The following is a 17367-nucleotide window of genomic DNA, read 5'->3' on the forward strand; positions in this document are numbered from 1 at the left end:
CTCTGTGTCCAAGGATATAAACAGATGAAGGAATGGAATAAAGGGAGTGGTGACCTCAGGGCAGGATCCCACCCAGCTAAGTTTCCTACTTGTGAAAAGGAATTAAAGAAAAGCTTAGAGCCAGGTGTGGTGGGGCACACCTTTAATCCCAGCACTTGGAAGGCAGAGGCTGGCAGATCTCTGAGTTTGAGGCTAGCCTGGTAACAGAGTAAGTTCAGGACAGCCAAGCTTAGGCAGTGAAAGGCAGAAAGCTGGTGAAGACGTTATTGAATGAGGGGACATGTTCCAGCCCTAGCAAGCAGCAGAACTTGGTAGCTTCAGCCACATGGTTCTGGCTTTAGAGTTAAGGACAGAAGAAAGAAGTTACGGAATAAATCTGCTGAGGTCAGGCCTGTGTCAGGGGTGTCACCGAATGGAGGCCTAGAGGGACCATTGCTTGACGATGCGAATTTGAAGCCTGGATTGCCTTGGAGACTCCAAGATGTTGGAGATGCAGAGCCGTGGGATACCTGCCGAGGAGAGCTGCTAACAGGGAGTGGAACCAGCCTAAGGGAGAGAAGTATGTTGCAGCAACAAAACTGAAAAGAGTTGGAGATCTGAAGAGCGTTTTGACATCAGACATGGAGATGAAGAGTTTGGAGTTTGCCCAGCTGCTTTTTTCAGCCTTGCTTTGGTCCAGCATTTCCTCATTATGTTCCCTTGTGTTTTGGAATGGCAATGTGCATCCTGTGTCATTATCTTTTGGAAGTATGTGGTCTGCTTTTTGATTTTACAAGGGATTGCAGTTAAGAGATTGCATGAATCTCAGAAGAGACTTTGAACTTTAGACTTTTAAATAGGTTTGAGACTGTTTATGGGGACTTTTAAAGTTGGACTGAATGAATTTTTTGCATTATGGTATGGCTACAAAGTCTTTGAGGGCCAGGAAGTGGAATGTAGTGGTTTGAGGAAAAATGTCCTCCAAAGGGAGTGGCGCTATTAGGAGGTGTGGCCTTGTTGGAGGAAGTGTGTCACTGTGGAGGCAGGCTATGAGGTCTTAGATATGCTCAAGCCATGCCCAGTGAGACAGTTCACTTCCTATTGCCTTTGCAAGATGTAGAACTCTCAGCTACCTCTCCAGACCATGTCTGCCTGCACGTCACCATGTCCCATGGTGATAATGGACTGAACTTCTGAATTGTAAGCCACCCAATTAAATGTTTTCTTTTATAAAAGTTGCTGTGGTGATGGTGTCTCTTCACAGCAATAGAAACACTAAGACACAGTGTTACCAAGGAGAACTTCTCTTGGGGATGCCCCTGGTCCTCAGTTTTCTCCTCACACAGGTTCTTTTGTGACACCAAGAACAGTCAAGGTCAGGAACCCAAGTTCAAATCCTGGGTCCAACTCTTTGATATTCCTGTCTTCCCTATAGCTTTGGAAAAGTTGAGATATCTCTTTGAGGCCCAGCTTTCCTAAACAAAAGTGGCACCATGGTGCCAACCCCACGAGGAGTGAATTAGGGTGACACCCTACAGGCACTGGCTCTTCCTAGGACATCCTCTCCTTCATACTGGCTCTCCCTGGGACACCCTCTCCCTCATACTGGCTCTCCCTGGGACACCCTCTCCCTCATACTGGCTCTCCCTGGGACACCCTCTCCCTCATACTGGCTCTCCCTGGGACACCCTCTCCCTCATACTGGCTCTCCCTGGGACACCCTCTCCCTCATACTGGCTCTCCCTGGGACACCCTCTCCCTCATACTGGCTCTCCCTGGGACACCCTCTCCCTCATACTGGCTCTCCCTGGGACACCCTCTCCCTCATACTGGCTCTCCCTGGGACACCCTCTCCCTCATACTGGCTCTCCCTGGGACACCCTCTCCTTCATACTGGCTCTTCCTAGGACACCCTCTCCTTCATATTGGCTCTCCCTGGGACATCCTCTCCCTCATACTGGCTCTCCCTGGAACATCCTCTCCGTCACATTGGCTCTCCCTGGGACACCCTCTCCTTCACACTGGCAGCTCACTGGGATCTCACCTCCCGGATCAGCTGTTTCTCAGCCTCAGTGTCCTGCTGCACAGCAGTGGGGGACAGCAGCTTCTCCTCAGGCTGGGCAGGGCTCAGGGGTGTCTGAGTGGACAGCAGGGCTGGAGATAAAGAGACAAGAGGAGTCAAGAGTGAGTCACCCAGGAACCAAGCATGAATATGCCTTTATGTAAAATAAAATGCAATTGACCAGCCACTGGAGAGTCCAGGACACTGGGGAAGTAGCGTTGGACACAACTCCACACCACTGTGCACTGTGCACTGGGGAGAAAGGCTGAGCATCAGGGTTCTAACCCAGGAAGGGCCCCCATTAGCTGCTGGGTTGGGGACCCACTGGGGATCTGGTACTTCTTCCCCTCCTGGCATCCCTTTACCAGTGTTGGGGGTTCGCAGTTAGGACAGGGAACAGGGAAGGAGGAGGGGAGGTGATGGGCATTCTGCTACATCCTGCCACTCTATCTGGCCACCATTGTCCCCGCCTCCCCATCATTCCAAGGCAGCCAGCAGTGTATGTGGAGTTAGCTAAGTGCAGGGAGGGTTCACGTGCCCAGGCCTCTATGGAGATTTTCTAACTGATCAAAGCCTTTTGGACAGGCTTGGATCCTCTCTGCCCGGCATGGCTATCTGTCTGCCTTCAAGTTTGTCCTTCTTCCTCAGAGAGGCAAAGCCTGGGTCTGAGTCTTGTGTGTCCCCAGTGTCCAGCCCTGGTTTTCATATGAAGAACTGTGAGGGAGCTTTGCATGGATGGGTGGGTGGTGGGGAGGTGGGAGGGTTCAGGAAGGAGAACGGATGGGTGGCTATGTGAACAGTTGGGGGATGAAATCTGAACGGGTGGAGAACGGAGAAGGGGGAGGAGGGGGAGGAGGGTGGGCGGGTGTTGGGAGGATGGATGAGCAGGGGCTGTGTAAGCAGTGGAGTGAGTAGAAGGGAGGCAAGCATGTGGGAAGGTATGGGGGGAGGGGTAGCTTGTGGACGGGCAGAGGGGGGGCAGTGGGCAGATAGCTGGATGTAGAATGGGTCAGCTGAGGCAGGCGGGCAGGACCAAGGGGCTGATGCTAGACTCTTCCATGCTCACTGTTCCTAAGAGACAGCACTAGAACACTCCAGTGTCTCAAGGCCTGCAGGCCTGTGCTCCAGCCCGGAGTGTCTATGCCTGCCAGATGACAGACTGCAAATGTCAGGGGCAATTACAGGAGCTTGGGTGGGATGTGGGGAAGTGAGTCACCGGGATGCTAAGAACACGATGCCCCCGACACGGAACCAGGGAGATAGATGAGTAAGCCTGGGGTGGGGAGTGGGCTGTGAGCTTAGGGCTGACTGGACAGGCCAGCCAGCCAGGCCTCTTTCTGGGGCCACAGGCAGGTAGAAGCCATTACCACTGGGGTATGCTAAGTGGTGTCAAAGGACTTGCCTATGGGAGTCAGGGAGAGTAGGGACATTCTGATGGGAAATCTGCTTGACCCCGCCCCCTCCGGCAGCCCCAGGCTGTCCCACCTGAGAGCTGGCCAGGGCCCATCTGCTGGGCCAGGATGGCCTTCAGCCTCTTGATCTCCTCCTGGTACTCTCGGAGCAGGGCATCCTTGGGGTCTTCGTTAATGCGTGGCTTGTTCTTGATGTTCTTTGCCCGGTTGGCATAGCGCAGGGTACTGAGGCTCTCATCATAATTGTTGTCGGCAGGGGACAGGCAGGCCACCATCAGAGTCTTGGTGTTGCCGCCCAGCGAGTCCTGCAGCAGTCTCGTCAGCTTCGAATCCCGGTAAGGGATGTGCTTGCAACGTCCGTCCACCAGGGCCGAGATGACGTTGCCCAGTGCTGACAGTGACAGGTTGATCTTGGTGGCCTCCTTCAGCCTTTCCCCCGTGGCCCCGGTCTTGGATTGCCGCTCACTGCCCGCCAGGTCTACCAGGTTGAGTTTGCCTGCACGGAGGTGGTCCTTACCCCGCTCATCTGCAGACAGGCAGGCAAGGAGCAACAGCTGGTGAGCTCCACATCCACCCAAGACGAGGGTGGCTGGCTACCAGGCCCTCAGGACCTGCCCGGGGCTACATCTGAGCCTATCAGGAGTCTGTAAAGGAGGGCTGCCATGGTACAGGTAAGAAGACTGAGGGTCAGGGATGGCATCGAACGTTCCCAAGGCCACACAGAAGCCAAGGAGGAAGTGGGAGGGGAGCTAGAGAGATGGCTCAGAGGTTAAGAGCACTGGCTGCTCTTCTAGAGGACCCAGGTTCAATTCCCAGAACCCACATGGCAGTTCACAACTGTCTGTAACTCCTGTTCCAGGGGATTTGACACCCCCACACAGATAGACATGCAGGGAAAACACCAATGCTCATAAAAAAAAAATAAGTCATTTAAAAATAAAAAGAAGCCAAGGAGTGGGAAAAGGTGGACACTCGGGGCTGCCTGACTGCAAAGAAAAGGGTCTGTTCTCTGGGGACAGCAGTCTCTTTCACAACAGTTTGGACAGATTTCCTATGAGGCCAAAGGCAGAGGATGGCGAAGGGGAGATGGAAAGATGGCAAGGGAACTGTACCTTCCGTGTAAAAACGACTGGCTTTGAAAGACAACCCTGCCCCCTTTCACACTGTAGGGCGTAAACACAGCCACGCAGCTCTCTCTCCCTCCAGTGACCCATCTGCAAAGTAAGACTAGCCTTGAGCATCCTACCAGGATTGGATGTGCACAGTCAACTGGCCACATAGTGCAGAACAATCTTAAGGGAGAGAAATGTTTGCTGACATTAGATGGGTGTGAGGGATTTGGGTCTGTAAGATCTTTTTTTTTTTTAAATGGAGCAGGAAGAGACTGGTAGTGTTTTTGGAGAGCACTTGTAGAGTGTACCAGGATATGTCATGAGCCTTGAGTGTGTGTGTGCTCCATGCTTTCACAGTGCACACCAAGTCTAGCCTGAGCAAATGAGTCTCAGAGCAGAAATGGCCTTGTACACAAAAGTATTCTGGCACTGTGAAGCCAGAAACAATGTAAATGCCTCATGGACGACAGCTGAGGGGTGAGTGGAGCATCCTCCATCCATCACTCACCGTTATGAAGGCCTGGCAATGAGTCATAGGAAAAAAAAAAAAGAAAAAGAAAAAAAAGAGGAGCCAGAGAAAACAGACTTAGCTGTACGGCTGCATTTAGGTGTCAGCCTGCCCTTCAAACCTTCTGCAAAGCCCAAGAGAGCCCATGATTCTCTCTCACCCATTGAGCCAGGCAGCTCTCCCTGCCCCAATTGCAACTGTGAGGTCATGTCCTCTTCAGGTGGATATCCCCAGGAACACCCAGGTTGATGTCCTTCATTCAAGCAAGTACCAGGGCACTGGTCTGGGAACAGGTTGCCCAGGTTGCTGAACAGACAGTATGCAGGGAGGTTCTATCAGCCCTGGCCTTGACCCTGGGTCAGGGTCTCTCCAGTTACGTTCCCAGTTGGGCTAGGCTGCTTCCTGCTCTGTACTCTCTGCAGTTCTAATTGTGATGAACTACACACTAATGCAGCTGCAGCCTTAGTAGACAAGATACCAGGAGGCCCTGGGTTCAAACTCTGGCTCCTCCACTTCATGGCTGGGGTACCCTGCATGAGAAAATCTCTTCACTTCTCAGAGCCTAAGTTTCCTATGTGTAAAAGGGGAATGATCACACCTGCCTCGAGGACGGCCTCAGTTACAGAGGTTGAAGCGTAGGGAGCCCTCACAGAGCATCTCCCTGCACACAGCATCTCCCTCACACAGCATCTCCCTGCACACAGCATCTCCCTGCACACAGCATCTCCCTCACACAGCATCTCCCTCACACAGCATCTCCCTCACACAGCATCTCCCTCACACAGCATCTCCCTCACACAGCATCTCCCTGCACACAGCATCTCCCTCACAGAGCATCTCCCTCACACAGCATCTGCCCTCACACAGCATCTGCCCTCACAGAGCATCTCCCTCACACAGCATCTGCCCTCACACAGCATCTCCCTCACAGAGCATCTCCCTGCACACAGCATCTCCCTGCACACAGCATCTCCCTGTACACAGCATCTCCCTCACACAGCATCTCCCTGCACACAGCATCTCCCTCACACAGCATCTCCCCGTACACAGCATCTCCCTCACAGAGCATCTCCCTCACACAGCATCTGCCCTCACACAGCATCTCCCTCACACAGCATCTCCCTCACAGAGCATCTCCCTGCACACAGCATCTCCCTGCACACAGCATCTCCCTGTACACAGCATCTCCCTCACACAGCATCTCCCTCACACAGCATCTCCCTGCACACAGCATCTCCCTGCACACAGCATCTCCCTCACACAGCATCTCCCTCACACAGCATCTCCCTCACACAGCATCTCCCTCACACAGCATCTCCCCGCACACAGCATCTCCCTCACACAGCATCTCCCCGTACACAGCATCTCCCTCACAGAGCATCTCCCTGTACACAGCATCTCCCTCACACAGCATCTCCCTCACACAGCATCTCCCTCACACAGCATCTCCCTGCACACAGCATCTCCCTGCACACAGCATCTCCCTGCACACAGCATCTCCCTCACACAGCATCTCCCTCACACAGCATCTCCCTCACACAGCATCTCCCTGCACACAGCATCTCCCTGCACACAGCATCTCCCTCACAGAGCATCTCCCTGTACACAGCATCTCCCTCACACAGCATCTCCCTCACAGAGCATCTCCCTCACACAGGATCTCCCTGCACACAGCATCTCCCAGGACACAGCATCTCCCTCACAGAGCATCTCCCTGCACACAGCATCTCCCTCACACAGCATCTCCCTGCACACAGCATCTCCCTGCACACAGCATCCGGCTTACAGGTGCCCAGAATAACACCGGTTTCTTCCCCCTCTTTCTCAGCAGCTCTGCCAGGAAAAGAGGCAGGTGAATGAAGGGCAGAGAACATTACTGAGAAAGAGGAGGCCTAAGTTACACACAGACCTCTGGCCCTTCAGGTTTTCCAGAGATGAAATCCGGGGCCTGGAGCAGGCTACTCAAGTACTGAGCTCGAGCCCCAGCTCTGAGACTCAGTCTTCTCACCTGTAAAATGGGAGTGTGAGCTACTAGCTCATGGGAGCTGAAAAGAAATAGATGAGATCATGGGTGCATGCTGCCTGGCACACGGAAGTACTCAGTGTTATCTACCAGTTTTGAGATTGCTGGTGCAGATCCAGGAAACGGGTCCCAGAACAGGGCGGACCCTCGTCTGTTTCCTTCAGGCACTTAAGGGCATCTTTTCCCAGTTCTCTAGGCTCCAAAGAGGTGAGATGCCCTCCGAGCAGGAGTGGGGACCTGGCTCAGAGTGTCTGGGCCACCCTCTGCCCGCAGCTGGCCCCGTACCCACGGCATAGATCTCGATGCTGATGGTGAAGATGGAGTGTGAGCGAGAGGAGTCCTTATTCATCAGGGTGTAGCCAACCGCGCGGTTCTTCCAGCCGGTCTCCATGACGCGCTCGCACTGGGCCACGCTATGCACCGTGTGCATGGACAGCCCCTTGACATACACACCCTTCTCGGGGTGCTCCTTCAGCTGCAGAGAGGAGCAGGGGAGGTTGAGATCACCAAGGATCTCTAATGAACCCAAAGGCAGGACCCTGTCCAGGCTGCCTGTGCACCCCTAAACCATCCTGTAACAGGCAGGGGGCTCACTCGAGCGGAGCCAGCTGCAGACCTACTCCTGCCTCCCACCCATTACAGGTTCTTGGGCCAGTAACATCCTGAACCTCAATATGCACATCTGGAAAATGGGCATGACATACCTATTTCATGGGCATGGTAAAGATTCAGTAAAGTAAGGCAGACAAGCTTTGCATGGGACCCTCAGCTTCTGGAAGATGATGGGGCTGGCACCCAGGGCTCTGAATGTATCTCCTTTGTCCTGTCCACATGGCTTCTGATACTCCCTCTTCTGATATGACTGGGGCAATGGAAATGTTTCCTGACTCCTGGATGATGGCAGGTGGAGAGTCATTTGTTGCCCAAGCCCACAAGGCTCTCAGCTCAGCCCTCGGAGATGGCAACGAGTAAGCTATGCATGCCCCCGATGTTCCCGGCTTCCTTTCCAGGAAGCCAAGGAGCTTTGTTGCTTACTCAGAGCGGTGAATGAAGAATTTCTCAAGAGGAAAGAGAACCGCACTGGTAAGAATGGAATGAAGGGCTGGGCGCGGCAGGGCACGTCTGTAATCTTAGCATTTAGTGGGCAGAGGCAGAACTACTGCAAATTCGAGGCCAGCCTGGGCTACACAGCAAGACTGTGTCTTGGCTGGGAGAAGAAAGGAAAGCAGATCAACAACAAGTGTTTGCCTGCCAAGTGGCCACGCCGACTGGAGCCCAGAAGGCTCAGCGGTCTGCTCTAGGGGTCCCAGGAGTCCAGTGGGGACACAGGCTAGCTCCACCTGCTTGGGTGTGAAGTCCCATGGGGGCTGGTTCTATGGAACAGATAAGTAACTGAGGCACAGAAAGGTTAAATGACTTGCTGAAAGCCATACGGCTGTTAGTGGGGTTCCAGTGGCAGAGGCTTCAGAAGCAGGATAAAGAGAGTCATAGAGGATGGGTACAAAGGACAAGCTCCTGCAAACAGAGGCAGGCAGTGTTTAGGGCCCAGAAAGCGGACTACACGGATCCCACTACACTCCCAGGATCTAGAGCCCAGTTGGGGGCACACAGCAGGTCTGGTGAGTATCTGGTCACCCTTGGAACGAGTATACTGGGCTGGAGAGATGGCTCAGTGGTTAAGAGCACTTGTTGCTCTTGCAGAGGACCTGGGTTCAATTCCCAGTGTTCACATGATGGCTCCCAACCATCTATAGCTCCAGTTCCAGGGTGTCACAGCTTGACAGCCTCTTCTGGTTTCTGGAGGGCCTAGACATGTACATAGTGCACAGACAAACAAAATCCATACATATAGAAACATACAAACATACATACAGGCAAAACACTCATACGTGTAAAAATAAAAATAAATCCATCTAAAAAAATTTTGTTGTTGTTAAAAGGAGCCTATTTAGGATGGGCAGTGGTGGTGCATCCTTTTAATCCCAGCACTCAGGAGGCAGAGGCAGGCATATCTCTGAGTTCTAGGTCAGCCTGCTCTACATAGTGAGTTCCAGGATAGCCAGAGCTACACAGAGAAACCCTGTCTTGAAAAAACAACACCAACAACAAGAGCCTATTTAGCCAGGCATGATGGCGCACGCATGCCTTTAATCCCAGCACTCAGGAGGCAGAGTCAGGCGGATCTCTGTGAGTTCGAGGCCAGCCTGGTCTACAGAGCAAGATCCAGGACAGCCAGGACTATACAGAGAAACTCTAGACAGCCAGGGCTATACAGAGAAACTGTCTCGAAAAAAAAAAAAACAAAAAAAAAAAAAAAGGGGGGGGGGTGGGGAGAGGACCCTATTTTAAAAAGCATACTTATTCACCTTCCTACTTATTCAACAGGACTCAGGCTAGAAACCCTGATAGATGAGGGACATCAGCTGGCTTCTGTAGGCTTGAGTCACCTCAACTATGAAATGGGGATAAACCCCCATTTCTGGAGACTACATGGAAATTAAGAAGGAAACAGGCCTGTGGTACCTTAGTGGTCTCGGTGGAAGCAGGTCATGAAGAGGACAGGGATGCTGCCTTCAGCATGAGTAACCTCAGAAGGCAAAACCAGCCCCTCATCTCTGACACCCTCGGGGGTCTTTCCCACTACTCTCACCCACACCCACTGCAACATTTGGTCCTGGGGGGTGCTGAGTGATGGCTGACAGCTGTACATCCTATCTCCCCTCAGTAACTGCTCATCTAGGCTCCAAGAGACCAGAGCCAGGTCTCCATGGCAACCAGCTGTGCTATGGTGGGGATGGAGAGGGCACAGGCACATGGCTATGACTAGTGTCCAACTGGGAAGGGATGCTCATAAGCTCTCCCCAAGACATGGCTCAGGAGGGATTTTGGGAGGCCCCTGTAGGCTCTACTCCACTCCATGATCTATTGGGTGGAGATGTGGGGCAGTATTTATACTGGTTTGGGGGTGGGGAGGGGAGCTGGCTTCCCCAAATCTCCTGCTGACCTTCCCTGACTGAATAACTCCTAATTATAAAACATACCAGGCCCTATGCTAACCACAGGCTAAGAGCTTGCGCTATGGAGCCTCGGATTCCAATCCATTCCCACTCTGCGTGTTCTTTGGGTTATACATAGGTGCCTGAATCACAGAGGATGAGAACAGGATTCTCCTACGCGCCGTACATGAAACCATCTGCATATCACCCACAAAGCAGCCTATCAAAGACCCAGGGCCTGCAGGGTGTGCACCGCTGAGCGTCTATCATATCACCTGCAGCCCCCAAGGCAGTGGGCTCCCTGAGCGAGGCCTTCCCAGGGTCCAGGGTAGCCAGGAAGGGATAGAGTCCCCATGGCACCCACATAAGTTGGTTGGAAGGTCTGTGAGCAGCAGGGCTATCACCCTGAGGCTAGCCTTTTGGAGGTCCCAGCCCCCACCCAACTCCTCTGCCTGTTTCTCCGGCTGAGGGTGAGTCATGACTTACAGGCTCCCAACACCCTCTTCTGGTGAGGCGGAGGCTGCAGGTTGGTGGTAGAGGTTCCTGGCAGGGAGGGCAAAGAGCCGCTAGGCTTGTGAAAAGCCCACTGCAGGAGGATGGGCGGGGTCTTGAGTGGATGGATGGAAGTTGAGGAGAGGAGGAGGGTCCAGCACAGGGTGTGACCTGGAATGTGGTACACATGGGTTCTGCCCAGTAAGTCTTTGTTGAAAACAATCAGTGAACCACTAATCCTCCCTCTCCTAAAGCTGGAATCACTGGCTTCCTAGTGGACCCTGGGGGGGGGGGGGGGGGAGGGGGGCTTGGCCAGATCATAAGCATCACGGCTGGGGGGGAAATCCAGCGGTATCCCCGCACAGATGAGGGGCAGCATCTCAGACTGGCCTCTGCTCCCTGGAGCAGGCCATTCGGTTTGTCAGTGCCCCAGGCAGAAGCAAGACCAGCACCTCTGGCCAAGGTCAAGGTCAAAGGGTCCCAGCTGGGACTCCACGCCCTCTCACTGGCTTCTAGTCCTGGCAGTATTTGCTTGCTCTCTCTCTCTCCCTCTCTCTCTCTTTCTCTCTCCCTCTCTCCCCCTTGCTCACTCATTCTCCTCTTCCTCCCTCTCCCTCTTCTCTCCCTTCCTACGTCTGTTTTTTCTTTCTCTTTCTTTCTTTCTTTCTTTCTTTCTTTCTTTCTTTCTTTTTCTTTCCTTCCTTCCTTCCTTCCTTCCTTCCTTCCTTCCTTCCTTCTTTTCTTTTTTGACAGTCTCCTTATGTGATCCAGGTTGGCCTGGAACTGGCAATCCCCCTGCCTCAGTCTGCCCACTTCTAGGATTATAGCCTGTGCCATTAAGCCAAGTCCGGCAGGTTTCCTGATCTGTCTGGGTGCCCCCAGCAGTCATGCAGGTCCAGCCTATCTGGACAGAACCCTCACATGTCTTCCAGCTCTGCCTCCACCTTTAGGAAGCAGCACTCCCCACCCTAAACCCGTTCTTTGAGGAGACTGAGGACAATTTACAGAACGTGCCTGAGGCGCTCTAAGCCAAAGCCCATCTTCACTGCCATGAGCGTGGTTCATCTGTCCTTGACTCTGCCCCTCAGGGGCTCCACTTGCCCGCCCCCTGTCCTTGCTGGGTTTTTCTCTAAAGCTTGCCTACTGAACACCCAGCGGGTGCTGGCACTAGGCCGAGGGCTTGCTCTGCTTACAGTCTTCAATTCTCAATACCCCTTTTCAAAGTGAACCAAGATGATGGAATCCTAGCCATATGAGCATCAGTAAAATAAGGTGTTTGAAGTTCAAACCCTTCAGTTAGGGAGACATGGGTTCAAGTCCGGGCTTAGCCACTTGCTGCATTATAGAACCTGGACAGGTTGAGGCTCCTCAGCCTCCTTCCCACTCTGGTAAATTAGAGATGACAACAACCACCAGCAAGATGACTCCAAAAATAAGGTGGAAAAATGCACCTGAAGAGCCAGTAAATAGTAAGGAACTCATCCCTTCTTTTAGATCATCTAATAATTTTTATCAGTGGAAGTGTTTTCTAAAATAGAAATCTATTGGAAAACTCCACCTTGTTTCAACAGAGGTGGCCTTGCTCAAGGTGACATCCAGCCTGTGTGGTAGCAGCAGACACAGCCCACACATTAGGTTCTCTAAGGACTCAAGTTCAAAAGGCTGGCCCACTCTGACTGGACATGGTGATGTTTGTCCACGGTCCCAGTACTAGGGAAACCGAGGCAGTAGGATCCTGAGTCCCAGCACCGTCTGATACTAGCCTCTCCCCTGGGACCTTCCTGACCACCCCACATGGGTTCTGCACCCACCTCCAGCTTCTGCTTGGTGTCAGCGCCCAGCAGGTCACGGACATCTTCATTGTAGATCTCCAGATAGGAAGCCCGGACCAGGAACTTGGTGTTTTCTGCACACTGCAGGAAGCAGAGCATGAAAAGATGGCTGGTACCAAACCCACCTGCTGCTCAGGCCTCCACAGCTGAGACATGGAGGAGGAGCGAGACATCAGGCCACATGGGCCCTCACCCCAACCCTACCCCACCTGCCCTGCTGGCAAACCTTCTTCTCCAGCTCCAGAACCCTCAGACCTCCAAGCTGGGTTATGGCTATCCATCCAAATGTGCTGCCCACAAACCTTACAGGAAGGGAGATGGAAACCTCCACCCTACTCAGGTGAGAAACCACGGTCACAGTTTCAGTGACTGCCACCTGGACAAGTCCTGGCCTTGGGCTGAAGAGTGGGACCCTCTAGGGCCACCACAATTGGGAGTTGTCCAGTCTGGGGTCCATGAGATTAGGATACAAGGGGCTTCCCACAAGTTTGGTCTTTAGTAATTGCTCAATAAATGGGGGAGCCGTGACTGTTATAACTACTTCCTGTCACATGTTAAGAGTCATCATACAAGAATGTCAAGTGAATTTTAACATTCAAAGGCAGCAGGAGAAAAACACGCAGCCAACACTCTTCTCGGTTTTATTTTTCACCCATGATCTTTTCAGAACCCAGGACTTGCCTCTGTTGACCCACACAGAGTCAGGACCAGGTTCTGACTGCAACCCACAGTCCATGCCTCTGTCATAGGTACCCTGGGGGCCATCTGTAACACTTAGCCTTACCTCTTCCCATGTGAGGCCCATACCTGAACACTCTCAAATACGTGCTCGAAGGCTCTGGGAATGATGCCTCTCTGGCAGGGGGGATCCGGCAGGCCCTGCATGGTGAAGGATTTCCCACTGCCTGTCTGGCCATATGCAAAAATAGTACCGTTGTAGCCCTCAGTGACACCCTGTATGAGAGGGAACCAAGGTCAGGTGTTCAGATGACAGGTCCAGGTGGGCACCATGGTCCCCAAGCCCATGGATTCCAGTGTCCTGCCAGGGTCCCCATAGAACAAGGCACCACTCTGTCCTCAAACAATGGTCTGATGGGGTTAAACATCATGCCAAGGTGGGGTTATCTAAAAGCCTGTGCTGGGGAGCCAACTTGGTTCAAATTGTATCTCCATGCTTGTTTGCTTCTTTGTTTTGCTTCTTTGAGACAGAACTCAAGATCTCACATATGCAAGGCAAGGGCGCTACCACCAAGCCACACCCTCAGCCCATCTCCACTCTTTACTGGACTGGTCTTGGACTTGGCACATGGACTCTCAGTCTCCTCACCCGTCATAAAGGATGAGAGCACAGCCCCTTCCTAAAGCTGAATCATCTCAGGTATTAGGTACGGCAAGTGCAGGCATGGACAGGTGCTTGCTAAACGTCTGCCGGGAATGTGGGGAGGCAGACACAATGCTTCTCACCCAGGCCAGGGAGGTGTACACAGGACAGAAGTCCAGAGAATCGTGAAGGGAGGGAGTCAAAGAAAGGAAGCAGGAAGGCGTGGGAAGAAGCAGACAAGGCCTTCTGTATAGCAGAGGCAGGACAGAAGTCGAGCTGCTGCTGAGGAGGCCTGGACAGGTGACAGGTGACTGACAGGAAGAGGAAGCTATGCATCTACAATCCGCCTGTCTCCTAGGCTTAGGAAGGAGACAGGCGTTGTCTCTGTAGGGGTGTTACCTAGTTCAGATCAGCAGTAGGTCTGAGAAGCTTATACTGTTTGCTGTTGTGGCCTAGTAGTGTATGAGTGCATAAGAAATTCATAGCAGAAGACAGCTGACACATTAAAAGCTGAATAACATCAACTATTCCTTGACATTTGACTTCTCTGCTAGAAGAATTCCTTGATTCTTCTAGGTACAGCTTTATCATATACAGCTGAATTTCTATTTCATATTCTTGCGGCTTGCAGCAGATCCAGGCCAAGGGGACACAGGAGCGTCCATCTCTGGCAGGTGCATCTGGGAGTGGGGTATGGATGAGGAGGCCAAGAAAGAAGACAAACTGGGTACCACTTCTACAGCCACTCTCTCATGGATCCCTTTATTCACCCCGCAGGTCCCAGCTGTCTTTTCTGTTTCAGGAACTGAACCAGTTCTGGTTAGAGGGAGAGGGAGCTGAAGAAGGTAGCCACAGTCCCTGCCCTTAGGGCTCTTGGGATTACAGTGAGCAGAACTAACTATGGAGCATCTGCGATGGTTACTATTGTCAACTTGATGGGATTGAGAGTTACCATGGAAACAAATCTCTCGACATGTCTATGAGGGGGTATCTAGGTCAGGTTAACTGAGGTGGGAAGTCAAGGTCAGGTTAACTGAGGTGGGAAGTCAAGGTCAGGTTAACTGAGGTGGGAGGGTCAAGGTCAGGTTAACTGAGGTGGGAAGTCAAGGTCAGGTTAACTGAGGTGGGAGGGTCAAGGTCAGGTTAACTGAGGTGGGAAGTCAAGGTCAGATTAACTGAGGTGGGAAGACGCACCCTAAACATAGCAGTACCAGCCCGTGTGCTGGAGTTCCAGGGTGAACAAGGGGAAAAGCTGAGCAGTGACATTCGTTTCCCTCTGCTTCCTGACTGGATGACTGGATGTCTCACACTTCTCACCATGCCCTCCCCAAAGTGACGGGCTGTGAACCCAAACAAAACCTTTCTTCCTTAACTTGCAGTTGTCAGGTGTTCTGACGTAGCAAGACAGGAATGCTGCTGGCACAAGATGGCTGGTACCCAGTCAAAGCCCCCACCCCTGGCAGAGGACACGTGCTTCCTTCTCTGCAGTAGAAATGGGCAAGTCCACCCAATCTAGGAAAACTGTGACCACACTGGGGTCCTGCAGCTCCTCAGAGGTGGTGGGCTGCATGCAGGGGTGGGACCTTTAAAATGGGGACAAGTGGCTTCAGAGAAAGGACCCAACCCTGTGCTGGGCTTCTCAACCCCACATGGAGCTATAGAGGGAAAGTCACATGACGCCCCTGGAGAAGATGAAGTAGCTGAAGGAATGTCACTGTAGCCCGAGTCCAGGGAAGGGACTCTACAGGAACATTCACAGTCACACGGCAGACGCTCCATTCTCCGGGGTAGCCAAGAGCCGGACTGGGGAGGTGCTGGTGCAGCTTGGGGAACTGAGTTTATTTTTTTACAGGGTTTCACACACGCTTGGCAAGTGTTCTACCCCTGAGCTGTACATCTTATTTGTGTGGGGAGGGGAGCTCTTGCAGCCCAGTATGATCTCAAAATCAGTAGCTGAGGATGACCTTGCACTACTGATAGCCTGCTTCCACCTTCTCAGGAGCTAGAACTACAAGCAGAGGCCACTATGTAGGGCTTACGCTGGGACTGAACCCAGGACTGTGTGCTGAGCAAGGACCGTATCAACGGGCCACATCTCCGCCTGCCCCTCTTTGCTCTCTCTGGTTTCAGACTGGCCTGGAATTTCTTGGGATCATCCTGGCTCTGTCTTCCAAGTGCTGGGATTATAAGTGTGCACCTACCATAACGGCCCTTCACTTCATTTTAAAGATTGGAATGGAGCCAGGCGGTGGTGGCTCACACCTTTAATCCAGGCAATCAGGAGGCAGAGCCAGGCGGATCTCTGTGAGTTCGAGGCCAGCCTGGTCTACAGAGCGAGACCCAAGACAGGCACCAAAACCACACTGAGAAACCCTGTCTTGAAAAAACAAAAAACAACAACAACAAAACAAAACAACAAACAAAAAAAGATTGGACTTGAGATGGTCTTTAAATATAAAATACCAGACTTCACAGTCTTTTTTTTTTTTTTTTTTCCAAGAAAGACTTTCTCTGTGCAACAGCCCTGGCTGTCCTGGAACTCACTCTGTAGACCAAGCTGGCCTTGAACTCACAGAGATCTGCCTGCCTCTGCCTCCCGAGTGCTGGGACTAAAAGGGCACACCACTATGCCCAGCTACAGACTTCACAGTCTTAATATAATTAACATAAAATACATTAACTCTGTTATAATCAGTTTTATTTCACTCCTTTTAGTTTTTAGAAGGCCACCCCTGGGGGAGCCAAAACTGTGTATGTGGCTCAAGTCTACTATGTAAAACAGCTTCATTTACGTATTTAAACTTAACTTAATTGAAAATTTTTATAGCCGGGCATGGTGGTGTACACCTTTAATCCCAGCACTTAGGAGGCAAAGGCAGGTGGATCTCCCATGAGTTAGAGGCCAGCCTGGTCTACAGAGTGAGTTCTAGGACAGCCAGGGCTACACAGAGAACCCCTGTCCCACAAAACAACAAACAAAAAAATTATTATGGCTTGAATCTGAAGTGTCCCCCACAGGTCATGTCTTGAGTGACACTGTTTGGGGGTGCTGCAGAATCTTCAGGGGCTCAGCTGGCAGACGCAGGTTACCTGGAACAGGCTTTTGAAGCCTTGTAACCCACTCCCTAGTTCTGGCTCGTCTGCCTGCTGACTGGCTGTGTGAGGGGTCCTGATGCACTGAGCCCTGAAACAGTGAGCCACAGCACTCCCTCCCATCCTCACTTCTGTCGGGTATTTGGGTCACAGTGACGCAGAGGTAACTAATATGTTCAGGTCTTCCGTGGTACCAGTCTCCTCCCTGTACCCCTTGCCACCTGTGTCTAGTGGGTACCTCACTGGTAAGTGCACATGCAGAGCATTTCCATTGTTCCAGTATGTTCCATAGGACAGCATTGCCCCGATAAAGTAGAAAACAACTTTAGATATATTTCTAAGATGAAACAAGGTTTTTTTTTTTTTAAAAAAATCTGACATGGTAACTGATACCCTGGGGGGTCCTAGGGAACAAGCACATGTGAGGCAGGGGCCCAATGTCCACCAATTGGTCAAGTGTACTGTTGCCCCGTTCTGTCTTATTTTTTTTTAAAATAATTCATTTATTTATTTATCTCTTTATTTCTGTAGCCCCTA

The 17367-nt window shown here is 52.0% G+C and overlaps 1 protein-coding gene across 7 annotated transcripts in view; it reads right to left on the minus strand.

The window, feature by feature from the left end:
* The window catches only part of Kif17 (kinesin family member 17), a 41484-nt gene that overhangs the window by 17776 nt on the left and 6341 nt on the right, over positions 1–17367 (minus strand). For all 7 annotated transcript variants that reach the window (XR_008213997.1, XR_008213998.1, XR_008213999.1 and 4 more), the window contains exons 2-6: positions 13224–13370; positions 12396–12497; positions 7382–7571; positions 3527–3979; positions 2024–2133 (exon numbers count right to left, since the gene is read on the minus strand). Coding sequence is in view for 4 of the 7 variants with exons in the window: in XM_052718571.1 (XP_052574531.1) it covers positions 2024–2133; positions 3527–3979; positions 7382–7571; positions 12396–12497; positions 13224–13370 (1002 nt within the window). In the remaining 3 variants the exon portion in view is untranslated. The remainder of the gene's footprint in view (positions 1–2023; positions 2134–3526; positions 3980–7381; positions 7572–12395; positions 12498–13223; positions 13371–17367) is intronic.

The sequence above is a fragment of the Peromyscus californicus genome, unplaced genomic scaffold, assembly GCF_007827085.1.
Source record: "Peromyscus californicus insignis strain IS unplaced genomic scaffold, ASM782708v3 Scaffold_5__1_contigs__length_169319896, whole genome shotgun sequence".
Lineage (NCBI taxonomy): Eukaryota > Metazoa > Chordata > Mammalia > Rodentia > Cricetidae > Peromyscus > Peromyscus californicus.